This window comes from Pseudonaja textilis, chromosome Z, assembly GCF_049901715.1.
Source record: "Pseudonaja textilis isolate UNSWEBS1 chromosome Z, rPseTex1.2, whole genome shotgun sequence".
Classification (NCBI taxonomy): domain Eukaryota; kingdom Metazoa; phylum Chordata; class Lepidosauria; order Squamata; family Elapidae; genus Pseudonaja; species Pseudonaja textilis.
In genome coordinates, this window is record NC_142008.1 from 85,529,800 (window position 1) to 85,557,733 (window position 27,934).

General features: G+C 39.3%; 2 protein-coding genes across 14 annotated transcripts in view; one reads left to right on the forward strand and one right to left on the reverse strand.

Annotated features, from left to right (window-relative positions):
• The window catches only part of CNTNAP1 (contactin associated protein 1), a 46,727-nt gene extending 38,860 nt beyond the window's left edge, over positions 1–7,867 (forward strand). For both annotated transcript variants that reach the window (XM_087915876.1, XM_087915877.1), the window contains 5 exons: positions 839–966; positions 1,196–1,289; positions 3,690–3,926; positions 4,792–4,842; positions 5,008–7,867. In XM_087915876.1, the coding sequence (XP_087772002.1) occupies positions 839–966; positions 1,196–1,289; positions 3,690–3,926; positions 4,792–4,842; positions 5,008–5,264 (767 nt within the window). In that variant the 3' untranslated portion in view covers positions 5,265–7,867. The remainder of the gene's footprint in view (positions 1–838; positions 967–1,195; positions 1,290–3,689; positions 3,927–4,791; positions 4,843–5,007) is intronic.
• On the reverse strand, positions 7,864–27,934 carry EZH1 (enhancer of zeste 1 polycomb repressive complex 2 subunit). Of its 12 annotated transcripts, XM_087915880.1 has the most exons (21): positions 27,805–27,868; positions 27,056–27,087; positions 25,977–26,097; positions 24,051–24,179; positions 22,735–22,854; positions 21,188–21,308; positions 20,828–21,001; positions 20,131–20,233; positions 18,979–19,142; positions 18,125–18,216; positions 16,961–17,144; positions 16,356–16,552; positions 16,171–16,262; positions 15,754–15,794; positions 15,171–15,296; positions 14,877–15,055; positions 14,293–14,388; positions 12,247–12,328; positions 11,981–12,061; positions 11,129–11,213; positions 7,864–10,568 (listed from the first exon to the last, which is right to left on the reverse strand). In XM_087915880.1, exons 3-21 carry the CDS (start codon positions 26,022–26,024, stop codon positions 10,508–10,510), a joined length of 2,175 nt encoding a protein of 724 aa, XP_087772006.1. In that variant the 5' UTR covers positions 26,025–26,097; positions 27,056–27,087; positions 27,805–27,868; the 3' UTR covers positions 7,864–10,507. The 12 variants fall into 12 exon arrangements, with proteins under 12 accessions (XP_087772006.1, XP_026573137.1, XP_087772004.1 ...); XM_026717352.2 differs by lacking the exon at positions 27,056–27,087 and having other exon boundaries at positions 20,131–20,182; positions 27,805–27,934; XM_087915878.1 differs by lacking the exon at positions 27,056–27,087 and having other exon boundaries at positions 12,298–12,328; positions 27,805–27,934.

Here is a 27,934-nt window from a genome sequence, read left to right on the forward strand (position 1 = left end):
CCAATGATCAACCTTTAGATTGTTTGACGAATGACTGTTTCGTCAGCTTCTGAATGGATTTTCCCTGAAAAGAAAATAATTTTGGGGGGAAAAAATCTGCATTTCTTGTAATATTCCCAAAGAAATGCGGTTTGTGTAATAAAAACATCACCCCAAAACATATGTTTACTTTTTGTTTTATTTCTATGATGGCTTTCCTTGGGGAACTCTTGGCAGATCTCTTACTAAAACATCTTTCTGAGCTGAGTAAATGAAAACAATAAAAAGGCAGGGTCCACCCTAGAAACCATTAAGAAATAGATCGAAAATTAAACGGATGAAACTGTGCAGTAATATTATAGTCTTCCAGTGATACATTCCTCTGGTCATTTTGTCTTAAAGAGTGTTGGAAAGTTAGAAAACAAGATATCTTAAGTGAACAGATTTTATTTTTAACCAACAGTGCAAAATACGCCACTGCTATTTTTTGCACTATTATAGAAGTGAGTGCTGTACGATACAGTGATGGTCATTTAGAGAGAGGTGTTTTTTTCAAGCTTAAGAAAGAAATTATTGGTGGTTGTTAGAGATAATTTAAAAAATTGTGTAGATATTGTATTTAATTTCCCAAAAGTACTGAGGGACATGTTGGAAGCAAAATGGACTGCTTGGTGAATCTTTTGTCCAGATTCAGCAAAGGTCTTGGCCTCTTAAATGTAGAAAATTCCACTTAATAATCTGAAATTATATTCTATCTTCTCAGTGTTCTCAGTAGTGGTGATTTTCCTCTGACTCTGCCACATAAGGGTGCAGGGACTAAACTCTTGGTCACCTTGTACTATTAATTCTTTTCTCATAGGTACACTACAGCTACGTTATCAACTGGGGATCTTCCCTTTCAGCTTGACTTTGAGCACACGCTCAGTGGCTGATGGGCAGCCACATAGAATCAATATTACTCGTGTCAATCGGACTTTGTACACACAGGTATCTACAGCTTTTTATCCATCACATGGGTGTAATAAAAAAAAGGATGGGATAGGTTTATAATTCTTGATTAAATATAGAAGAGGGTAGTAAAATTTTCTCTTTTTAGTGGGAAATAGGTTTTCTTTGAACTGAAAGCATTTGTGTATAAGTCTGTATAATTTTCTTTTGGATTTTAGACAATCTCCTTAATATCTTTCATCTCTCTCTCTCTCTCTCTCTCATCTAGTTGGATTATTATCCTCTCATGATAAATCAGTTCTCTGTCTTTGTGGACAGCAAACTTGATTCTCCCAAGGCACTCTATCTTGGGCGTTTTATGGGTGAGTAAGAACAATAGGTCTTGCCCATTCTTGATGCCCCTAGGCCCGTTGCCATTTTCTTAGGCTTTCATTTCATCCCTCATCTCATATTACAACTCTTTTTATGTTTCTAAAGCACTATGCATCTTTATCTTCAACTTCGAATTTGAATTATTTTCTTCTTTTCATTTTTCTGTATTCTTCTGTTTCCTATCCTCTGTATCTTCTTTGTAGGATAGCAGTGTCCTCTTAGCAAAACAATATCAGTTCCAAAACAGAATGGAGAAAACTAACAAACAAAATAAAAAAGTGATTCTACACAGGTGGTCCTCGTCTTACAATTGGGCCAAACATTTCAGTTGCTAAGCAAGATTCTTATCAAGTGAATTTTGCCCATTTTATGACCTTTCTTGCTGCAGTTGTTAAATGAATCACTGCATTTGGTAAGTTAGTGACACAGTTGTTAAGTGACTTTCCCACTGACTTTGCTGTCAGAAGGTTGAAAAAAGGTGATCGTATGACCCTGGGACACTGCAACCGTCGTAAATATGAACCAGTTGTCAAGCATCTGATTTTTGATCACATGTCCATGGCACTGCTGCAGCAATCATAAGTGTGAAAAAGGGTCAAGTCACCTTTTTGAATGCTGTTGTAACTTCAAACGGTCATTAAACAAATGGTTGTAAGTTGAGAGCTACTTGTGTACACGGTGACAATACAATTGTGTCTACGAAGACTTTGTGACAATAGTGGTTTTATTGATAACTGCCCAGAAATGCTTTGCTACTTCCTTCTTCTGGGATATGTTTGCAGTTTCCTAGCATTTTCTCAATCTAGTTTATAAACCTGAGATTATTTGGTGATTTCCTATCCAAGTGCTGATTAAGTTTGAGCCTGTTTAGCTTTCCCCCCCAAGATTTCCCACAGTTGGTTAGATGCCACCACGTCTATGAAAGTTTGTAACACACATTCTCTTTCTCGCTTTCTCTGTCACACATTCACACACTATTATATTTGTAATCTGTTGCTAGGATAGCTTGTTACTGGGCAGATTAAAAGAATTATTTAAAAATATAAAGAAATCAAAATGGTCTAACATCCAAAGAGTGAACCTGTAGAATGCAGTGATACTTTTGGAAGGATCTAACATCTAACAACTCACTTCCTGGTTATATAGCAATAGCACTTAGATTTATATAGCGCTTTACAGTGCTTTACAGCCCTTTCTAAGCGATTACAGAGTCAGCATATTGCACCCAACAATCTGGATCCTTATTTTACCCATCTTGGGAGGATGGAAGGCTGAGTCAACCTTGAGTGGTAGGATTTGAACTGCCAAATTGTAGGCAGCTGGCTACAGTAGAAGTACCTTGCAGTATTGCACTCTAACCACTACGCCACAGAGGCTCCTTATGATGCAGAAGGCAGCATATGCAGCCTGCCATATCCTCCCCCACAAGATATAATAGAAGGGAGAGAACATGCACATACACAACATATAATACACCTGACCTGGTTAGACCTTCATATCCACACATGCAATAGCCATCCAAATTAGAACATCCAAGAATTAATGGAAAAAGGAGATACCAGATGCTCAAGCTGGCTTTAGAAAAGGTTAAGCAACACAAAACATTATTGCTGATGCCCTCTGGATAATTCAGAAAGCCAAAGAACATTAAAAAAAACAACCCTCAGTTTGTGCTTCATTGAATGTATCAGTCACATTAAGCTGTGGAAAATGCTCAGAAAAATGGGGAGCTTGTTTTCCTGATGTCTCATTATTGTAAATATTATGTCTGATATCTTAACAGTTAAAAGGGATATAGAAATAAGAAACCAAGAGAATGACATGCATAATTTTGGCTGTATTGGATTTACAAAAGAAGCTTGCTAAAACTTTGAAAAAAATTGTGAGAAGAGGCAGAGAAAAAAAAATCAAGTTGTAGGATCTTGTTTTTTCACCCAGTTCTGAATTGAATCTTGTTTTTTGCCCATGTGGACAATCTGAACAATGCGTACCCTCTTTGCCTTCCAAGAGATAATGAAATAATTTCCCCATATCCTCCAGATTAGGATCACAGCAACTCCTACTGTTTTCACAGCCCTTATCATAGGCCAGGGATCCCCAAACTTGGCAACTTTAAGATTTGTGGACTTCAGCTCCCAGAATTCTCCAGCCAGCTATGCAAATCTTAAAGTTGCCAAGTTTGGAGACCTCTGTCATAGGCCTTTCATTTTCAAATGGATAGTGCTCATTATAAGAGTAGAAGTAGGAAGGATTTTCCCTCCATATTTTTTTCTATCTCGCCATCCTCAACCTTTCGTTTCAATTCAGGCTTTTTCTGTGTGATTAAAAGGGGAAGAGAAGAATGAAGCAAGTAGTCTTAATCTGGTCCTCTTCTCTGTTTTTGTCTGCAGAGACAGGAGTGATTGATCCTGAAATCCAGAAATACAATACACCAGGTTTCGTAGGTTGCATCTCGGGGGTGAAGTTCAACAGCATTGTGCCCCTGAAAACCATATTTCGTTCTACTGGCAACAATCCCATCATTCCTTACACCATCAATGGAAAGCTGGTAGAATCCAACTGTGCCTCTATGCCTTCCACCTACATTAAAGTGCCTCCTGAGCTTGATCCATGGTACATAGATCCAGGTAAGGCAGTTTAACACGACAATTTTGAAAATGCTGGGCCTATCCTGGAGTATCTAAGGAGATTCTCAGTCATCCAGGTCACAGTTGTCCCAAAGGTGCTTTTTCAAGAGCTAAGTGGACTTTCTGGTTTTTCTCTTAAGAGATTTCACTTCTCATCCAAGAGCCAAAGAAGCTTCTTGGATGAGAAGTGAAACCTCTTCAAAGAAAAAAACAGAAATTCCAATTACCTCTTGAAAAAGAGCCTTTGAGATTATCCTGGAGTGCCTACTCTATAATCCCAAAAAGGAAGAGTGTTCTTTTTTTTTTTTGAGGCAAGAACTTCACTATGGGGTACATCTGTTTTTTTTTTAATCTGAGTGTGGAACTTTGTTCAAACAGATGCAATGATATTTCAACTAGGAGAGAGGCAGTCCTATAGTAGCAATAATCAAATAAAAGGAACCACGTGCATCATCTTGAGATAACAGGCAGGATGATTGAAGATGGAAGGTATTCTGCATGTGGAAGGCAAAGAGTTTGCTCCTAGAAGAACCTGCCAGACATATCCCTCCCCTCTCCAGGTGCCTTGGCAGAAAAAGCATGTAGGATAGCTAGGAGGAGAGGAGATGGCTCTCAAAATTTGGAAATAATATGCCATATACCTCTCTCCTCCTATTTCCCCCCACAGCAACCATCTGTGAGCTGGGTTGGCCGAGAGAGAATGATTGGCTCAAGGTCATCCAGCTGGCTTTCATGGCTAAGGCGATTTTATGAAGGGAAAAGAGACCATCCAAGAAGGGATGGAGCCAATGAAATCAAAGAGCTGAAGGTGGAGGAGTATATCAAATCTAATTTTAATTGTATGTTTTCTTTATGCTTGTTGTAGTGGACTTCTTATACATCCACGATGATGGCTGGGTTGCAGTTATTATTGGAGGTGAGTTATTAATGTGGAAGATGGAAAGGGAGTGAAATGGGAAGAGCCCAGAGATGGCTAGAATTAAGCCCTGTTGGGTTCATCTCAACTCCTTCTGGTTTTTCCCTCCCCCAGTTGTCCTAATTTTTTTCCCTTTCTTTCCCTATTCTGCCTTTCTTCCCCCAGTTATCTTTTTCCTGCTTCTGCTGTTGGCAGCAGCCCTTCTCTTGATGTACCTTCACCACCACCGTTACAAGGGCTCCTATCATACCAATGAGCCAAAGGCTATCCAGGACTACAACAGCGGTGGAAGTAGTAGTGGTGGTGGGAGTACCAGAGGCAGTGGCAGTGCTGAGCCTGCCGCTCTCCCTGCAACTAAGCCTGTTGCCCCTCGGAAAGATCAAAACTTGCCACAGATCTTGGAAGAATCCAAAACAGAATAGCCAACTGGAGCCTGAGGGATTCATCTTCTACTCGTTGGTGCTGGCTGCAGCCTCTTGGCAAGACCAAACCCAAACTGCCAATCGTGCCACTTGCTGGGAGTCTGATTTCTGCCTCTACCCTTCACGGTGTGATGAACTGCCTGGTGCTTTGCCTTGTTCAACTTGCACATCCTGTGGTGTTGCTGTATTTCCCAGTTGGACATAGTCCTTACTGGCAAGTGTCTAATCAAAGATATTTCTGCCTCCCTCCATTTCATTCAGAATAATTGTATTTAGTTATTTGTTTAGTGATTTATTTATGGGACTTTCATAACGCCTCAATTGATTCCAACTGGATGTTTTGTATCTTTTGAAAAGTTTTAATTGGTGCCTGGGTAGCTGCCAAAATGATATCTATTTTTCCTCAAGTTGTAACCCTTCCCCTCCCTCTGGGCCCACACTTTTCATATCCTCTTTCTCCATTTTGGTCCTGCAGTTTCTTCTTAGAGTGGGATGGGAAGGCAAAGGTTACTAGTAGCATACCGTTTCCTGCAGTTTTAACTCTAGTTTCTTAGAGCAACTTATAGCTAAACTCCAGGGCTTCTTCCGCAATTTGAAGAGAGACATGACTGTCAATATACACTTCTTTGGGGAAAATGCAATGCAAAATTCATGCTGGCCTTCTCATATGCGATGCGCTAGCACATAGTCTTCCTGATTAATTGCTTAGCATAAAAAAAGCCATTAGTCAAGCCATGCAATGTAGCATATGTAGAGCCTGGCACATTGTATTGTGCCCTGAAAGAAAACAATGTGCAATATAGATATATTTGCCTGCTGATATATAAATAACATATGTATGTATAGCAATAGCGCATGAAAAAAATCACTTGCACTTTGCTGCCACTTGCTGCTTCATAAATCAGGGGTTTTGAGAATTTAAAATTCTTTCTACATTTTGTTCATGTTTTAGTTGTGAGCTATTAGGACTAATTTTTTAATGATATTGTTTGTATAAAACACAAAATCCTGATACGTTAAAAGTGAAGTGATAGTCTGTGCTCTGTAGTCTGTTGTATGATGGGGGAGGGATATTAATATCAATAATGTCCAGCCCCCTTCTTTCTCTAAGTTTACTTGTGGATTATAAGAAGATTCTATAACAATGGCCAAATGTATTTATTTTATCCAAAAACCTGGGCATCTTCCTGGGCAGTTTATTTTTTTCTAAAGAATTGTTTGGGAAAAACAAAGTAAAGATTAACTTATAAAAATAAAAAAGCAGGGTGATAAATTGCTGGTTATATATATTTGGGTGTGGGTTAGGGGATGGAAAATGCATTTTGAATGGTTATGGCTAGAATTTGTTTTTCTCCCGAGCACATATGTATTTTAATACTTACAGACAAAAATAATAGCAACCATATTTCACACTAAGTATTACTAGTATACTGCATCCTTTCTGTAAGTGTTCAAACTAACATGCACATAATCCTTCTTGAGTATCTTCACAGCACTTAGAGTAAGACTGAGTGACTGGCCTAAAATACTAAGTTTGCTTGAATGAGGACATGAACTAACACCTCTCAAGCCTGTAGTAACCGTTTCACTTTTCTGGTTGTCCATAATTAAGGAGAAAAAAATAGCCCATATCAAGATTATTTTTCTACTCAAGTCTAGTGAGTCAATTGTCTGGAGAAACCTGTGCTTACTTTGAAGAGTTGTTTTTCTGGGAGTCCTGGGGGTGGGTGAGTGGGTGGGGGATGGGTAGGCAGTGAGCCTGCAAGGTAATTTCTAGAGATGACTTTTCATGGTAAAGTGTCAGTCTCATCCTTGACCTTGCAAGATTGGGCACTTTTTAGTGATGGTTCTTTAGATGAATATTCATTTCTGGGAATGGAAGAAAATGTCACTATTGTACTCAAGTTTCCTGAGAATATTTTGCAAACATTTGAATACCTTTTATGTTGTTGCTATCAACTGAATAGATTTATTGAGCTAAAGTTCCTCCTGCAAGGCTTACCTCTGGAAAATTAGTTGTGAAACAGTATTCCAAATTAATAAAGGAATAAGAACTTGGACCATCAGCTTGGACTACCCCGCCCCCCATTTAAACAGTTATTAACAGTGCATTAGGATGGGCCACAATTCATTTTGCAGTCACAGCCTTGTTTAAAAGTAAAGCCGCATTTCTTGTAGAGGTTCAATATACAGGAAATTTAAATGCAAAAATAATTGATGCCACTGTAATTATACAAATGGGCTAGGATTGCAGTATTCAGGTTGCAAAATGTGGACACCTACTAGATTGCAGTAGTTTCTGTTATTGTTGCTTGTGTTTGTTTGGAGTTTTGCACACTATTTATGATAGCCTTAAAAAGTAAGTGATTATTATAATGTGAGGATTTCAAGAATTCTGAACATCCTCAAAATCAACTATAACCTATAAGGATTAAAGTTACAAAGGATGTTCTCAAACAACCTGTAGCCTTGCTGTTGCAATAGTACTGTGTACATGATCTGCTATGTATACTCCCCTTTCTACTTGAATGTATGGAAATTGGTTTGCCAATCTAGCTTATTCTCCCAATAGTACCAATAAATTTGACACGAGACAGACTTTATTTAGCTATCACTACACCTTTATTTAAGACAAACTTTTACAAGCGATAATATAAAGTGCACATAAGTTACCAGCAGCAAAGCTAAGAGTCATAAGCAATCAGAAGATGGAGGTGCCATGCAGCCGCTGGCTCCTGAACCACCCTGCCTAGAAGAAAAGCAGTACAAGGTGTGGGGAGGGGGAAGCATAAATGTTTTTGCTGCTATATAAGTCCCTGGAATCTTCAACAGCTGCAGTATATCCGAAGTGCTAAGCAATATATGTTTGTGTTGTAAACTGTTATGTTATGCAATGCAGAGGTGAAGTCTAAACATCCATCAGCTGAAAGGACCAACCAATGCTTTTGTCAGTCAAGAGGCAAACATAGGCAATCATACAGAACAACACTAAGTACAATATTGCAGGCCTAGCCCCTGACAAAAAACATTAAACCTTCACCACTTTTTAAGACTGGCCATTTCTGCAGTGGATACCTTTCAGAAAGTTGCTTCATGAACCATGAAACCCACTGGCCAAATTAGGTGGTGACAGCCCTTCTTGCACTATTGGGATTATCTATTGGCCTGCAGGTATGAGACTCCCTTTCCCTCTTCTGGTATTTACACTGTATGGATGCTAGACAACAGCTAAGCAATAAGCCTGGTTACAACTTTGCCAGAGACAATCAAGCTGCATCCCTGTGCTATGACTGCAGTAGCTAAAAACTAGGCACCTTGGCTTTTCCCTCTTCTTCCCAATTCAAAAACATAAACTAAGAACATGACTCTTAATTGAACAAAAAAGTCCACTACCATTTTTCATACTGTCCCTCAAACTACTTTCTTCCAGAAATTAAAGTCTCTTACAGTACTAGGTTCCCTTGAGAAGACTAACATTTCTAACCCAACTAGGTGCCTAAGGATGCTTTTTGAGGAAGTAGGCTGACAGCTCTCCCAGAAAATAATACAGCATTCCAACTTTAAATTGCGTCTCCAGAAGCTTCTCGCTCTAGAAGCTGCAAGTGACAAAAAGATGGGCTTTAAAAAAAAATCAAACTAAACCTAGAAATTATATAGTATTTTCTCACACCAAAATTAAATTCGCTACAGTATTTAGAAGCGCTCTAAACAATTAAGTTTCACTCAGATACAAATTACACTAAGCAGATATTTTTCTCACAATTATTAAGCAGCTAGAAAAGGTGAAGCAGTAGTAAATAGGGTAGTGGAGAGCTTGCTGCTGCCACTTAATTCCTTGATTTCTAAGAGACCATGAACACTATGTTCTCCCACATTAGTATACTCATTCCCAGAAGCTGCTTCCCTTATAGTAGGCAGCAGACTGTACTAAGTCAGCAGTAAAGGCACTCTACATATGCTCAACTATACTATTGTTTCATTTGTTCCAGGCTCACTTTCGGCCCAGGAAATGAACAGGTGGAATGTTGTGCACAGAAGTGCTAACACTTTCACAATTACATGGCTAGCATAATCAGAAGCAAACAAATACCCTTAGGCCAAAGAATGCTATTTGCGTAGCTAATACATGATTGTGTATACCTCATTCTACACCCCGCCCTCTGCCAAGTTCAATAAACTACATTTCTGTCTTCCTTCTCTTCTCCAAGGCTGACACTGGTGTTACAATGTCACACAAGGGGACTTATCCATGTAGTAAATCCAAACTACTGCTGGCAGCAACAAACACACTTTATCAGTATAATTAGCCAGTTTTATGATTGATCTGTAGCTCTCACGTATCAATATATGAGAAAGTCAATGTCTGGCTTCTACAGTAATCCACACCATGGAGGTGGAATCAATTTTCACTCCCTACAAACCCACAGGGAGGCAACTCCCTGTCTTCATGGAGCAAATCATTCTAAAGTGCATGCTAATTGATTGTTTTGGACATAAATGGGGATGTGGGGGGGAGGTCAGATTCTGAAAGTAGGTGACAAATTAATCGCTCTTAAAAAGACTATTATATTCTCCTGGGCCACATGTACCCAATTGTTCTGTTTTCATATGTACACCAAGAATACCTCTTGTGGCTTAAAAACAAAAGCAAAATAAAACAAAACACCTTTTACTGTTTTAAGAGAAGAACAGAACCAAATATGTTCAAGTCCTTCAACTAACTAAGAAAAAAAAAATTAATTCATTGCTGAAAGTGCTAGTATGAAGCCCAAGAGGGACAGAGAAAAGGATTAGAAAGTGTTGTAAAAAGTTACTAACTGAAAGAAATGAACTATAGAGGCTTGGGAGCAAATGTCAGGAATTAATTGATCCCTCTCCCCTGGCCTCTGTGTAATACTTTTATGATTTTCTCTGCAAGCGATATTTGTGTTGAGATAATCTCTGCTCTAAATTTGCCTGCAGCCAGCCAGAGCAAAGAAATACTTTCTTCAGAGTTCATATACTTTTTTTTTAAACTATGAATCAAACTGATTAGCAAGCTTCAGTATACAAAATGGTCTTAGACCACTTTGCCTTTTTAGGGCCTCCTCATCTAGAAAAAGCTGGACCTTCCTTTTCTCCAAAGAGGAATCCAGGTGGAATGAAACCCTCCTAACACACACACACACACACATCAACAAAGAAAGCAGCATGAATATGATGCAGCGATACTGGCTGGAAGCATCAAGGGCCAGTAATTTCAGTCAGATGTCATCAGTTTCTCTTTCAATGCCGACATACTTCAGGGCATCTGCTTGGCTATACCTGGGAGAGAAATGAAGGTGTTGGTCTTTGTGAAGATATATATATATATATATTTGGTGAATATACTGGTTCTATGGGCATGGCTTAGGTGATGGACATGGCTTGGTGGTCATGTTATTGTCTGGGTGTGGCCAACTCAATATCACTCACATCGAGGCATACATCTCCTTGCCTGGCCTCTCATGACTGTGGGGATGTTGCAACAGTCGTAAGTGTGAAAAATGGTCATAAGTTACTTTTTGCAGTGCCATTGTAACTTTAAATGGTCACTCCACACAAGCAAAGTACCAGCAAAGGAGGGGGAAAAAAACTCCAGAGACTTTTCTGAGATAGGAAGTCTAGAGAGGCAGTTTCTGTAAGCAACACCAGAATGTGTCCTTCCTGCCTTCCTTACAGGATTAGGCCAGTAATTTCTTCTAACAACGGGTCTCCGAACTGCTTAGAATGTTAACAACCAATTCTAGCAAATAGGTGTGAACTGGTAGAATCCCACCCCTGATGAGATACCATACCAAGCAATATATTGTAAACTTTGAAAACTGGATTTAGACTGCACTCACCTGTAATCAAAAAAGAGCTCTTCACCTGCCTGGATTGCTCTCTTGGCAAAGATCCCAATGCGGTGATCTCCATTCACCATCACCACTGAATTGAGACAAGAAAGAGACAGAATCAATTGCCCAGATTTTTAAAAGAACCACCCCACCAAGGCTCCCATTGTCACACTGATTCCCAGCCTTCAGGAAACAAAACTTCAAATTTGTGTCATTTGCTAAACTAGAGGGTGCATTATATTCACACCTGAGAATGCAAACATAATCAATTAGCATAGGCACAATTACGTGATCCTTTGTGCACCCAGGAATAAGTTAGAAATGTGTAAATTATGGTTGATTGTTACCACCAAGCATGGTTATTGCTGTTACCATTCTTCTTAAACTGCGAGCTCCAAGCTACAAAGTAATTCTCTAGAATGTGAATGTGATTGTCAGCAGTGCCTACTAGCAATTGTGGAGCTGAATTAAAAAAAATAAGAAAGAATTCATTTATGTAAGCATTTATCACATCTAATCTCTTATCTAGAATCCTATTTCCTTGCCCTTGCCTTTTTTATGATTAAGGGATGGATAGGGATGAATTCTATGAACAGAATTCTCTATAATGAGATTTTCTAGTGAAGATATTTATATTCTAATTTTAAAGAAAATCAGTAATTACAATGGCTGGCAACATACCCCTCCCTTTTTTTATAAGAAGCTGAATATACTTGATCCAAGACATATCCCGTCAAGGTTACCTTAAGTTTGCTTTCCCATTCTGGGGTAAAAACATAGCAAGGAAGTCTCCCTAAGAAAGATTCCTAGTTGGAATCTATTGTGTCAGAAAGAGAGCAGAGCTCTAAGAAGTCTCACCTTTGGCATAACAGTTAGGATTGACGGAGTGGTTTGCAAAGCGGATTTTGTTGCCTTTACGTGTGGCATCAACAACGAAATCTGTCAGGAAAAAAAAAAAGCATTCATAGACCTCTGCAAAAGCTCACTTGCTTGTATAGAACCACCCCTGAAAGCCACAGAAGACAGAATACTAGAGCCTGCTGCCTCCAAGTTGCTTCATCACCCCATACTGGAGATGATGTCACAGAGCCAACAGCTGGCTCTTCCTCACTACAATCAATTACCATTATTGAGATTGAAGAGGAAGCTGGACATATACTTGTCATAGACCTTACCACGTCGGTCAGCCTCATCTTGAGAAATAAGCTGGGAAAAAGGAACACAATGGATAAGAATTTGTTAGTTGCTGTAAGGTGACCAAGTCAGATGTTAACAAAATTTAGAAGGCCTAGTTTCTCCCAAAGAATTGGAAGATCTGAAAATAGTGCTCACAAAGCAGACAGGCTATCTTCCTTGGAACAATAGTGAGATCAGGGATAAAAAGAACACCTAAACAGAACTTTTCTTCCACTTTGCAACAATAAACATGGGGGCAGTAAATTAAAAAATTGGATTTATTTGCTAGCTACATATTTTGGCAAGTAAAAAACTGACAGGTTATCAAATTAACATTTCAGATCAATTAAAGGTAAGGAATTTTTTGTTTTTTATAAATACAAAATATATGGATTACTTGATATATTCTCAATACTGGCAATACTTAACAATGAAATATATATAAATATATTTGGTCATTCTATCCTTAGTTCTTCTCTTATATAACCAATACTGGAGAATCAGTACTCCTTAAACTGTTCATTTCTACTATTGACATACAGCCAGAGTTAAATTTGGGACATGTCAATATGTAAAATGAAACAAAGTGGGAAAATTAGAGTTACTGAAAATTGGGTAGCATATAAATTTAATAAATCATCACCACCATCTTCTCAACCAAAAACAAGGTTGTATGCTTTTTGGTAAAAACTTTAGCTCTAAGTTTAAAATGTTGTAATTAACATAAGCGGAAATTGTTTTTAATGAAGCACATTGGTTTCATTTACATTGTTAATAAACCATTTATAGTTGACAAAAGAAAATACGCTACATGGCTCTAATTTCTGGTAATGCAATGATAAATGAATGTGGGACTGCCCTAGTATTGCTAAATTCTGAACAGGAATTAATGAATGCAATAATTTCTTCCTGGAAAGAGATCTAAATTTTGCAGACAAAACAGCTTTAGGAGGAATTTTCTTCCAGGGCAGCATAAATAGCTTACATGAATTCTATTTGCTAACAAATGTATCATTTTATAAAATAAGAAGTAAATGGCGGCGAAAGGATTTACACTACCTATATATTTTACATTATAGCTGATGCTGGCCAGCTACATAGCAAACTTAAACATTATTATGATACCCATAAATTGAGCCCGAAAAAGCCTTCCCTTTCCTTGCCCTTTTTCTCACCTCTGATTTGATTTTTCATTATTGCTATTTTGTGGTGTTGCTGTAAAATCTGATTATGAGTTAAGAAGGTGGAGCGGTTTTGGAAATGGTACAAATACTCCACCTGGAATTAATCAAAATCTGTCTAGTTTCCCCAACATCATAGCCTGACCAAGAATATCAGCCTACTGTTCACCAGAAATGACAGCTTGCCTACTTTTTAGCTTCAAGTTCTATCATCTAACTAAATGTTGACTGATAAGCCTATATTAATAAACCACTTTCACCTGCAGGTTGTCCTCACTTTATGACATAACTGAGACCACAATTTTGATTGTAAGTTGCAATGGTATTAAAATGGGTGGTCGTGTGAATGTGCCCAATTTTATAATATTTTTGTGGCAGTGTCAAGTGAACCCGGTGGTAAAGTGAACACCATTAAATGTGTGGGTTTTTTGTTTTTGTTTTGCTGGAAAATGGAAGTAAACGCCTGTTTCCAACAAAACCACCATAAATTGCAGGCAGGTGACTATAGAGTGCAGCAAATGGCCAGTTGCCAAGTGACCAAAATGCAGCCATATGGGGGAATGGACATTGGAACTTCAAATCTGGGTTGTAAGTTCCATTTTTGGGGTCCATCCATAACTAAACAACCTGTCCAGGATTACCTGTACCAGCTTCATTGAATGCTGGCAAAGGCCAAAATTTAAATGGAGTTACTGGTTCAGGAGATGAACCAATAACCTGCCCTCTCATTCATCTTGATAACCATGGCTGAGAGCAAAGACTGCAGCAGAGAGGTTTCAGGATCTTAAGTCTTGTTTTACTTTTCCAACTCACCTCTCCGCAGTACTCAGAGATAAATTCGTTCTTCTGCACAGACTCCTTAATGAAAGTTCCCCATCCAGCAACATCAGATGGGGCCAGCAGCAAGTGCTATGAAGAAAAGAGACAGAAGCATATTTTATGAAGTAGATCAAGTGAACACACCTAGAACACTACAAGATGGGGAGAGAAAAAGAGACAAACAAATGGATACCATATTCTAGGCCATCAGCCATAGCAAGATATTCTTTATCTGCAGAATTTTTGAAGGCCATCTTCAAAAACCTTCAAATAAAGGTATATTATAGCCAACTTTATCTTCTATTCCAATACATGGAGGGTCCAGTTAAAGAAAAAACAGTCCTCATAGTTATGGAGGTTGGCAAAGATAGCTGAAACCTCAGAGAATGGTAAGGGTACAAGCAACACACTACTCACCAAGAACTAACTGGGTCTGAGTCCTTCCTACAGATTCTCACATTAGCTAGCAGAAGCAAAATAAAACACTAAGCTATATCAGTTCTATGCCATTCCCAGCTGACACATTCCCATGCCATAATTCTGATCTCTTGCCCTCCCGTTTTAGGACTGAAATGTACCTTCTTGAGGCCCCGTTGGATGCTGCAGTTCTTGCAGGAAACCACCTTGGAGTCCCAATGCTCTGATGCCCCACAGGTCAGGCAGAGGTCTGGATCACATTCCCGCACAGCCAGATAGCAGGGGCATTGCTTGGTGTTGCACTGAGTCTTGCATCGGCAGCCAGGGAAACGGTTCTGGCCTTGCAAAGGAAACACACACGTTTAAAGGGATACCACCACCACTACAACAACAAAAAATAATGCTAGAAATCTTAGCCATTATTTGGCAGCTTGGTGGAGAGCTTCCTTTCTTACAATCAGGATTGCACTGGCAGAATTTCTCACAGAAGTTCTGAGTCATAATGCAAGGACAGGAGCTGTCACAAGGATGGTCTGGATGATCACAGGGTTGGTAGTTGAACACTTGAGTTGATGAATTGTCTGCAGGAAGAAGGAACATCTATAAGTTGGGCCTTGGAAGCGTGAATGCTGCATGTATCATAATCCCAAAACAGTGCAAGACAGTGTTTCTAGCGCAGAAGGCCACTTCAAGTTTACCAGTCTAGTAAATGCTGTGATATGACAAGAAAACGGTGCTGGCATGAATTATTCAAGCTATTTTTCAAAATACCAGATGTCAGCAATAAGGATTTCACCATTTAGGATTTTGAATTCTGCTACTTAGTAACAGAATACCTCTCCACTTAATTACAGATATCAGAACTAATAAGGAAACCGTGTCTTGTCAACTGACGGGAATATTCTGGAGAAAAATTTAGAGACAAAGGGAGTGTTGGGGTTTCTTGGCCTAGTCTGGCCTGAGACAAACCTTCTATATTCTGTTCTGTTTTCCCAGAAGGAGATGGGAATAGGAAGAACCAGGCAGGAAACACCTTACCTTTCTTAAGCTGGATCTTCCTGCAGTGAGCAGCCCAGAGCCTTTGTTTGGGTAAGGGGAAGAGAGAAAAGAATATTAGTCTTGGAGACAGAAAAACTCTGGATTTCTAAAATATGCATTCTCTCTAACTCTCCTTAGCCTCCTTTCTAGATCTCTCAGATAAAAACAACAACGGAACTTATAGACGAAGGAATAGCTGGTGAGAGGCGGGAGCTTTTCCAACACAAGAAAATTAAGAATGTTGAGTAGGGTACTGTTAAGCATTTCAAATCTTTTTCAGAAGGGAGGGTGGGTGGTGAAGGGGTCCATAAGACCATGCCAGTGTTTTGGCAACCCCAGTCACCAAGCCTTCCCCAAAAACCAAGAACCATCCCTAGCATGGCTTCGTGTTGGCTAGATTCCCCTGAACACATGTACCTGTGCTTCCTCTTCTTCTTCTGGGAGGGGTTCAGGAGCTCATTAACTGGTAGCTTTGTTATCAGGGATTCCTTCACAGCAAATTGAAAGACCTGCCAAGCAAGAAGTGCAACTTGTTGAAGAGGGAAATTCCAAGGGAGGGAACCAGATGCTCATGTCCCTTCTGGGCCTACCAAGGCTCCTACCTGCTTGCATGTCTTGGTCCCCAAAAGCCGAGCAATGGAGCAGAAGTTATTGAAGTAGGTTCCATGGAAAACACGGAAGAGGGTCTCCTCTGCCCCTGTCCACTCCACAGGCTCCAGAGGCACATCAGACATGAAAGGCTGAGAAGAGGATGGACTCATCTTCGGCTTGGTTGGTGTTTGGCAACGTGAATTGGCCTCTGGAGCAACAAAAGAAATGATTAGGTGTGGAAAGCATGCGTGTACCCAAAAAGCAACCCCAAAACAAGACAACAATATTGTTTTCTTAAACACATCTCAAAAATGCGTTTATCAGCCAAGTGACATCATTTGCCACAGGATTACTAATCTCAGTTGGGCAAGGACTGTTTGTGATGACAGAAAGACATTCTGCATGTGTTTCAACACAGTGACTGAAAGCTTACGCTTGGCACTAAAATAGACTGCCAGCAAGCCCTGGCATAAATTAAATCTGGACAGATTCCACAGAAGAAATTATTCTTCTTGGCACTTGAGCCTGCTGGAGCACATCTCTTTCTAAGGGGATAATTCCTGCAATTTCTCCATCCCTATTCTCTGTAATTCATGAACAGGGGAATCTCACCCACCTGAGGAACTGGATGCCCAGTCATTGCCAGTATCTCTATCACTATCACCTTCTTTTGCTTCAGCGCTTGTAGAAGCTGCAGCACTGGAGGAGGCGGAGGCACTGGGATTGGGGGTCCTACGCCGGCGCCGTCCAGCATATTTTGACCGAGGATTATGCATCATGGCAAACTCTTTGGCTCCCTCCTAAAAAGCAAGCTCAGATTAAAAAAATACAGCCACGTCCAGGTATTACAACTAACCAGGGAGGACATAAAGTACTTTTTCCTGAATTTTAGACACCCATTTAGGAACAATATTGTATAGAAACTACAATTTGCCCTAAATACAGAAATCAAAATATACAAAATTTTGTTTCATCATTAGGCAATATGAAACAGTTTTCAAAAGAGAGTACAGATTATAATGTATGGATTGTATGCAAAATTGAATACATGGGAAACTGAAGGTTTCTGAGAAATAGTGTTTTTATTATAATCTGCTAGTATAGGAAAATGGTCATTTTGAACCATCTTGAAGATGCAGATTCTTTTTTGAAACAAAATATGTGTTTTATATTGAGGTGAGAATCATGCTGTGAAAAATGTACTATAAGGATGGGGGAATGGTATGAAAACTAAGATATCCTTCCTTCCTACAATGTCATAATTCCAATATTTTTTTTGACTAAATGTCGTTTTAGTTTCTTTTATGGGAGTGTGTGTGTGTGTGTGTAGAAATTTAGGGTTTCCTAGATCCAGATTGCAAAAGTCTGGACCACAATTGACAAGATAATGCTGAAAATTAATTTTGTGTTGCCACCTGCTGGTCATCTGAATTTTTGCAGTCCAGAACTAAAGCCCAAGGAAAAGCAGTTTAATTTTGCTGTCCTTTTAGCAATGAAGGCCAGTCATATTAGATTAAAAACAAAAAGGGGTCTATCAGCCCCTTTAATATATTCATTAATTTATTATTAGAGCATAAGTTTTAATGGGTTGGAGCTTACACAATCAGATCAGTTGAAAATGCTTTAGATGTAGATAAACAGGATATTACCATTTCCTTGAGAACGTACAACATTTAATGACAATAATAAATGGGGCATGTATAATCATTCTTAAACTATATTTTAAATGAATGGCTATAACATTGGTTTTGCACTCCCAGCAGTCCCCCATCCAACATACCAGCCACAAAAAGCAGTCTGATCCACAAGGTTCCGTCTCAATTTTGGTCTCCACATTTTTCCGCTTATAAACATTTGGAGTTGCATGAAAAGCTAAAAAAAGAATAAGCATCTTGTTTGGGTTAGAATAAGAACCTAGAAAAATGTCCCTTTTCTAAAACAACAAAACAAAAAAAACCGAAACCCCAAAATCTCAAACCTCAGGAAGGCAGTAATTACTACTAGTTTAATTTTGTAAGAATTTGTACCCAAACATTCACCCTATTTTAAATTCAACAGAGCATCAAACTTGCAGATATACAGAACTGGGTGGAGTTAGGGTGGGAGGCAAGGGGGGGGCGGGGTGGGGTGGGGGCAGCAGGGAAGGGAAAATTTTCAGAGTGGAAATGAAGAAATAGCAAAAACTGGAGAACTACTTATACGCCTGCCTCGTAATGCTAATTAATATATTATTACTACCTAGCAAACCAAACTTAAATCTGGCTGTTTCAGGCAAGTATAGGTATTTCCAATAGCTAACCCACCTGGATTTTTATTGGAATATCTATGGGACTTTAATATTGTAACTGAATATAATTTAAATCATGATAGATGTGACTGTATACAGGTGGTTCTAAGCCATTCCGGGTACTTGAATGTGACAGATAGGAGGGTAGGTAAGATTTTTTTGAAATGAAGTGGCGAAGACAAATGGAGGTGGACATTCTAGGATAACTTTGAAAAGTGGAATTAACCTTGCTATGCGCGCATCTATACAAAAGGCAGGGAGATAATATGCTAACATTTCCCGTGAAAATGTTGTACACTGGAACAGAATAAGCAGGAAAGAAGTTAGAGATTATATCAGGAACTTACGATGGAGGAAACAGTCATACTTGAAACAGCGCCTGCAAAATAGTGTGTGAAAGGAATGCAGAGCTTGCTCACGCTGAACAGATTTGGCCTTTGGCCCATCAATATTTGGTGTGCACTGGGGAGGGAGCACATTCATCTCGGATTCTTCTGTCAGCTCCCTGTATCTTAAGAAATGAGGTGGGGAAAAGTCATTTAAGGTCATATAGAGCCTTCCAAAGTCACTCCAAACAATGGAAAGACTGACTGTAGCTACTCTGACAGTCTGTACTTATGTACTTAAAATTGTTACTTTAGAGAGAATGAGTTATCATTTCATAGTCTGAAGGCCACTGGCAGATGTTAGTTAATATACCGTTCAAGTAATAAAACTACCTCAAATAAAACTGAACACTTTGAGGTAGGAAGCACCTTTGGGTCTGCAAAACGCTAACTGACATAGCAAAATATGAACTGGAATTGTGTATTAGGAAGACCAGGTGCAAACGTCTGCATATGACAACCAGCATGGTTAGAATGCTTGAGAAGATAATGTGAAATAATCCAAAGCAGACAGCAGGGGGAGACAAAAGCAAGAACATCAGCCTTACTAACATCACAGATCATTTTCCCATAGTAATTAGGTTGCAAGCTATACATCGGGCAATGCTTCTGCTAAACAAAATGCATAAATTGTTTAGCTGTACAAAGAAAGCGCTCTTGATGTAAAACTTCAGTTGGACTGCAAGTTTGTTTGTCTATTTGTAACAGAAGCATGGTGAATAAAATAAGGCATACTATATGACATAACATTTAAAATAGACACAAGATTAAGACATGTACAAATTAAATAGGTCTTGCCCAGAAATTAGTAACATTACTAGAAATATATTAGATTATAATATTATTATATTAGACTATATTAAAACATCTCCAAATAATTTTTTGGCAACGTTAAGAGTATAGTTTGTTTTTGCCTCCTTCTAAGGTGTTTTTAACTTCTCAAACTACATTACTGTCCCGAAACTTCCTAGTTGTCTTCTGTTTTAACCATATCTGATCCTGCTCAGACCTTTTTTTTTCAGTATTTCTGATATCCATCTAGGAAATTAAGACTACTGTAGGCCCAGACCAGAAAAGCAGAATGATACTTGGCTTGAATTAGATAATTCCTACCTTTCTTTCATGTCTTCTGGATAGCCATTCTCAGGAAACATTGATGAAAGAGCTGTAAAGATCATGTCATTTGGAAATTGCTTCTGTGAACTTTTCTTGTTACCTACATTAGACATGCAAGAAAGCCTGCTGATATTTTATGAATTAAAATATTCCTCCCTGGAACACTGCCCTTCCAAGATAGGATTGATTCAGAAGATAATTAGGAAGAAATCACACCAGATAAATATCAAACAATAAACTATGCTGTAAAACACAGAAAAACTATTTTGAAGAAAATGCCAACAGGTGCCTTTTTCTCTCAGTACATATTGTTATGCAGTCATTAGAATTTCCCCAGCAAAATACAAGAATATACTTATGGGGCTTCTGCAACATCACAAAGAAATTGTGTTGTGTTGTACTTTTAGGGGGCCCTTAAAATTAACCTGTAGTTATTTTATTACTTCATTTCATTTAATAATTTTGGGGGTGGAGTAATGGAAGAGCTATGAAGGATCCAGCTGAAACATGTTTCCATTAAAATCTGCTGGAGAAGAACATAACCCAAGAATTGAATCCATAGCCCCCTTCTTGCCAATTCATACTGCCTAGGACTAGATACTACATGGAAGAAACACGTAGCAGCAAGACTTACAAAGTATGAATGTGGGCTCCAATAGGAAAGGAAATGGTGGATAGGAAGAAGGAAACTTACTTTCCATTGTGAGCCGTTTCCTCTTCCGTGTGACAGGCAGGTCTTCCTTCAAAGCTTCTTGTTTGCCTTCTACAGTATCGTGTCCTTCGTCTTCTTCCTCAGAATATTGGTTTAGTGCATCTACCAACTCCAGAAAAACAGCATCACTGATCAGAATGGAACCTGGGAGCAACTCTGGAAGGAAGAACTGAAAGTTAAGACACGGGGAGGAAAAAAAATTCAACCTCATGAACAACAACACTGTGTGCCTAGGAAGACAAATCTGACTTGTAAGAACAGAATTCTCCCCCTCCAATTCTCCCCCTCCCTCTACATGATCTGGGGCCCTTCAATCCCAGTGGAAGACTGAGTAGGTGTTACCTTCTTCTCCGTGAACTTTGCCTTCGTAGTTATTAATGAGCTCTTCAATGAAGGTTTCGTCCTCTTCTTTTACTTCATCTCCCATGTAAGGGATATTGCACAAAACAGTTTCGTCCTCCACCTGCAAACGGGGGCAGACACACCCTGAGGGAGGCAGGTGGCTGTCCCTTGTCCACTCACCAGAAGAGCCTGCAAATGGCAGATTGCATGCCCACCTTAATGAGAAGCCAGAGGGAAATCTGCTGATCTGACTGCAAAGTGAAGATTTCTCCTAGGCAGCAATCCTTATGCTGACTGGAGGAGGAGCGGAGCTGTAGTCCCACATATCTGGGAGGGAACTAGATTAGGGGAGGCTGACGCAGTATGCCCCAGCCTCACAAGGTCTTTCATCATGAGCACTTACTCTTGAGGGCAAGGTCATGCCATTCAATCAGTGGTCTTTAGAGAAGGTTCTGGTAGCAACAGTGACTCACATAATTTTATCTTGCTTATTTCCAACAGAAAAACTCTGGCTTTATCCCAGCTTACTGTAGAAGGGCGTTCAGAATGGTCCACCCCCCCACATCTTGCATTAGATAGCTTATGCAGGGAGGGAGCTAAAACCATACAGTATGACAGCACGACCCACACAATGAACACACAAACACCAGTTCACCAAGTTAAGGACAATTCCTTATTTCTAGCCCAAAATTGTTAAAGAGAAAGTGCAGCATGCAAGAAGTGCCTTTTCGCTCCAACTCAGGGAAGCCATTGGTAAAAGTATTGATGGAATCCAATAGATGAGACGCTTCCAAGGTGAAACAAATGTCCCATGAATTGCTTTGTCCAAATATTGTGCCCTTTGAGAGTGACTGAGGGTGACCCAGCAGCAAGGCATTCAAATTGTGAGCAATTATTAATCTAATAATTTCAGGTACTTGTAAAATAACAGCAAGTTAAAACAAAATGGGAAGCACCATCACTGAAATGCACTCTTCTGAAGAACCCACCACTGCCCACCAACCCCCAGGCTTCGTTAGTGGTAAGAAATTTCTGAGAAGGGACGGAGAAGATCCTCAACAGAAATATTAGAATATCAGTTCTGATATTGTGAGCGTTTCCCTAGCTCTGAACTTCCAGAAGCTGGGATTAGGGATGAAAAAGACTCAATAGAAAAAGGCAGATTGTTTATAGGACACACTCATTTTGCAGAATCAAACGGGAACGTCCTTGATGTCCTGTGCAAGACATGGCTTCTAAATGCCACCTGGAATCCAGATGTTTTAGACACTGGAGACAATGTAGATAAGCAAGAAATTTCACTTCTGTGATTAGGTGAATAAGTGTGCTACCTCCACCCCAACAGACAATTACAAACAAGTGTGGAAACCTTAGTAAAAATACCATGTACTTCAGGTTCAAAACGAAAAGTAGAAGATGCTTTTCTTGCTCTGGGTAGTACTCCACGAAGAAACCCTGCTGTCTTCCAACCAGGCCTTAAAAGATGTTCTGGATTCAAAAGAAAATATTCATGTTCAAGCTCAGAATTACGGCAGCAGATTACCTACCATGAAGTTTTGTTGGAGTGGAGACCAGGAATACATGATAGGCACCAGGGCTACAGTGTTTAGAGTCCGCATGAACAAAGTCTGGGTGCTCAAAGTGGGAAAGATGCTCTCAACTGTGCACTGGAGGAGAACAAAAGCGTGCCCCATCAGAAGGAGTAATATACAGGTCACCCCTCTAAAGCCCCTCTGCGCTGAATCCATTCCATCCATTCTAAAGGAGACAGATACGATGTGCCTCATATCAGATGGGAATCTTCTATGTTTTCTCTCTTGCTTCCACTAGAGGGCATCATGACCCACTACATCCAGAGGGAAGAAGATGATAGTAACTCTAATTTGATATATAGAGCCATCATCGTATCAAGTTAACAATCATATTATTTTCTAGGCCCACTGTAACACACCAATGAAAATCAGAATGGTTTATTACCAAAACAACTTAAAGATGATTTCTTCCTACATAAATCTAGCAACATGTTGCAGCCATTTTAGGAGACCCTAGTCCACGTTCTTCCATAATTTGCTGATACTTCACCTCATCCTGTCTTGTTTCTTTTACCTCCTTGTCCCAGGTGGATCTTTCTCATAGGTTTTTAAGCAGCAGATTAAGGACATTTTGGGTAAACATATCTTTTATAAACATGCCCCTGATTTGTCTTATTGGCTGGTGATTTTATTAAGTATCGTATACTGATAACAAATTAAATACTGAATTTAGCCTGCTTGTTGGCATACCTTCTAACTTGCAAGCCCTTATCCCTAAACATAGAGTTGAAAGAACCAATTATTATCAGTTGGCAAACAGGCATTTTCAACATGATCAGAGGCATTAAATTGTATGACTTACAAAGTTCCAAGTATGCCCACTGGTTACAATTCTGGGAAAAATATATATTAATTAAACCCATCCCAATCCATGAGCCCATTTATCTTCTGTTCCCAAAGGACACACATCAATCAACTGTAGGGCTTAGGAAACAGAAGGACTAAAAAAAATAACAAGAATCAGGAAATCAAAAGCACAAAAGGACTACTATAGAGGATCTTGCAGCAACTGGTAGGAAGTAAAAGTACTAATTTTGCACATGGAATGTCATCCTTTCCTGTTGCTGTTTGCTGGACAATCCTGAATGGTTTTTATTATTCTGAAAAAAAAAAAACTTCTATTCATACTGGTGACTTTACATAACTGATTTAAACTTTCTCTCTGGGTAAATGCGGAACTTCATAATGACATGGAAAATAGGGATATTATAGTGTGGGAGTGTGAATATGAACTTAGGAAAGGAAATATAGTACATTATATGCTGCAACACCTGTTTCAGAAAAGGGTTTCCTCCCACCAGCTTCATTGACTGAATTGGCTGAACTCTAAGCTTCTTCCAGTCATCGTTTAGGATGTTTATCTTTTCCTGAATCTTTGTGAAGTTAGACACAAATAAATTCTACAGGAATAGAGGAAAGAGAAAAAAAAACAGATCAACCTTTTGTCATCATGGAAGAGGGATTCCAATTCACAGGAACCCAGCAAAAGGAAACCATTTTTAAACCTGTATTACTGGCTATCAACTATGTTACCTAGGTAGGCAGATTGCAATTATACCATTTCTCTGCGATACAATCAAAATCAATCCTTTTCATATCAAAATACACAATCATGCCAATAGTCTACCTCCTGCCTCTCTCACAATAGCATCAAATATGTTGACTTGATAAGTCATTTTGTACCCATAAACATGAAGTGGATTTTACTTTTTCCTCAGAGATACGTGGTTCTTTGTGGATTCTTGGTTGTTTTTTGCAGAAATTCCATTACCAAACTAGGTAATATCATCAGTGATATAAGGGAATGGGGTTTGCTCCCATTTTATATTCTAGTGGCTTGCTCTGTCAGTATTGCTGGGAGTGGTGTATCAGGTTCCTTGGTGTTTTACTGTTAGCTTGTTTGTTTCAGTTGATAGTTCCTTGATTAGTATATTGTTTCTGTCGGCCTGACATGGGGAGGAATGTCATATTGTTTGTCGGGCTCCTCTGGAAACTGGTTGGATTGCCGAGCCCAACAGTTTCTTTTATGATTGTTGGTCTAAAGTTAGTTAAAGTTGGTCTTTGTATTAATCTGTGTTCATTTGGGTGTTGATTGCTGGTAAAAAGGTGTTTTAGTCTTTTTGTTTTCTTTTTTGGCTTTTTCATTATCTCTCTTGAATGGTATGTAGATGTTGTTTATTTCTACATGCCTACTGATGGCTGATTTGTCTGAGTACCAGGCTTTCAGGAATTCTCTAGCATTTTTGGATTTGGCTTGGTCTAGGAATAGATATTCTAGATATTTTACATTTAGTTTTTTGATGTTCTATTTTTAATCAGAGTCAACCTTTTTCTGTCAGAGGCTGCCTATATTTTTAACAGGCACAGGAATTATCACATTATCAGGAACTGAACTTTTGTAACCTCATTTTGGGTGGGTGTGCTTTGGGGCACCATAGAGACATTAAACTTTACCACACTTTCATTACTACTAACACACCCCTTCATTCCCCAATAATTGGATCATATAACCTTGAAGTGTTTTGATGACTTCAAAGAAGGTTCTATACATATTTAGTCAGTGGCTCACTTCTGTTAGGCCAGTGGGATTTGCCTCATATCTGTGCTGGAAACACCACTGCCCACTACTCTGATGACACATAGGGGGTGAGGGGAATTCTAGTATCCCCAAATAAAGTTTCCCCCTTTCTCCCTCAGAAACAGACGGAAGATGTTGTTGCATATTTCTCCTGCAGAAATCCTCCGAATTGGGGGGGGGGGGAAGAGAGTGATGTGTAGACACTGTTTGGATACTTCTCAGGAGGCAGGATGGATCTATAGCAGATCAATAGTAGTGAGAAGAATAGTGGGGGATGAGAAAGAGCAACAGAAAGTTTCCACATGGGCACCAATGGCTATCCGTAAAGTGGTAGGCAGTGTGCTGTTTATACAGTTTGCAGGGAGTTTCCAGAACTCCATGGATATAGACTTTAGATTTGCTGAATAGAGAATATCTGTCTGTCTATCTATCTCTATCTAATCTATATTTATATCTGTTCGTGTGTCTATCTATATATTACATGTAATTTAAACTTCTCATCTTTCTGAGAGAAAGTCAACTGCAAGACAGACATTTCTTTCCATCGCTTTGTTCATCCCAATGTGCAGAAGTAAAGCCTATGGAAAAAAAAAAATCTTAAGGTAAAGCGTATCTTTACCTTAGCTCCTATGTTTGCCTGAAGTCTTTTGAGTTGCCGAAGACGCATGTATTCTGACTTGACTTTTCTTTTCCAATACAGAATGCATTTAGATGTGGGTGGGCCTGGAATCTCTGCTTTCCTAAAGAGAAAAAAACAAACATATTTGAAAATCTTTGAACAGTACTAACTGGAAAATTATAACTTTATTCAAAGTTTGTCAAGTTTACTTAAGAGTTCCCATAAAAAAATGGAAAAAATAGCTATGATAGAGTTTCAAGATTCTTGACCCATTGCCTATTATTTTCTATTATTATCCTTGGCTTTTTATCACTTCACCAATATTGCAATTACTTTGAAGCTTTTGTTTACATTACTATTTTTTTCCTTTAAAAATGTAATCTAACAGTCTTGAGATGCTGTTCAGGTAGATGCTATACAGAAGATAACCATCTGTTTAGTGGCTAGTCAAACTTACAAAAGCACTGAAAAAAGTGACTTACAACCTTTTTTTTCATATTTATGAAATTGTAGCCTCCCTGTGATCAAAATTCAGATGTGTGGCAACCAGTTCATATTTATGATGATTGCAGTGTCCTGGGGTCATGTGATCACCTTTTAACGGATGAGATAATCAGAGTTGGAAGGGACCTTGTAGGTCATCTAGTCCAACCCCCTTTTGTGACCTTCTGACAAGCAAAATCAATGGGAAACCAGATTCATTTAACTGTGCTGCTAACTGGACTACAATGATTCAGTTAACTGTAACAAGAAAAAAAACCTCACTTAATTATTTTATTTAGTAAAAGAATTTTGGGGGTCAGTTATGCATTGCTCACAGTAGCAGACTGAATTGGTCCGCTTTTACAACACATTGATGATGAGACTCATGTTGTCATTTCATTTAGCATTAACCCTCCAAATGATTAGGGACATGCCCCATGGGAGGGATATGTCCAGCATCCTTTGCTCTCCTCGCTTTATAGCTTTCTTTAACAAATTATTCAAAGTGTTTGGCTAGGTTCCTTTCAGTTAAAAGTCAGGCTTTACTCACTTTTATATAGCACAAATATTGCTTGACTGACCTATTCATTACTTACCAAAGTATTTCTGTGTTATCATGTAAACAGCACTGCAAAACATAATAAACTAAACCATCAACTTCACCGCAACCTCCTAGAAACCCAAGTTACACCCCTCTCAAGTGTTGTGATTAAGACCACAAGTGTTCCTTTTCTTTCCTCATTAAAGGAATGAAGGACAAGCAAAGATGCTGAATCTCTGGTCTAGAGCATGCAGGGAAAATGCCTCAGCCAGCATGTAGCAAACCCAGAATTTGTTGTGCAGCCACTTACAACTTTTGGCTTAAGAAGCAAAATGAGTATCTTTTATCCTTTCTCATTTAACCAGTCAAATTCCTGAGATATCAAGCAAAGGCCTTTACATTTGGCTAATACAGGTATTTTTTATCGCTCTGGGAACAGCTGAACAAAATGGGGGAAGACGTTTCCACGTTTCAGCTTTAACTAGACGAAAGGCAAGGCAAATGCAAGAACTAAGTCCAGCCAGCATGCTCAAGGCTGCTCAAAGCAACCTTTTGCCATGCCCCGCCCGCATCCAAAGACCTGCGGCTGTCATGCGATGACCTCAGTACATCACTCCCTCTCTCGTCCTCCCATGTACTGGTTTTTAGATACGTCTATATACCCTTTTCTGACCCTCGTCCCACTTCGGAGTGAGGGACTTTGCATGACGTCATAAGTACTAATGCACCCGAAGTGCTTACTCCACAGGCATGATCCTCGTTACCCCCTCCCATTTCCCTTTAAACCCCTTCTTCGACACTCACTCCTTAGACATCGTACACAGGTGACCTACAGAAAACGCAGAACCCCCTTCCTGAGCACGCATGCGTCACACACGGCATCGTACTCGCTCTCCTCCTCCTCCTCGACGCTGCCCTCTTCCGCAAAGCGACG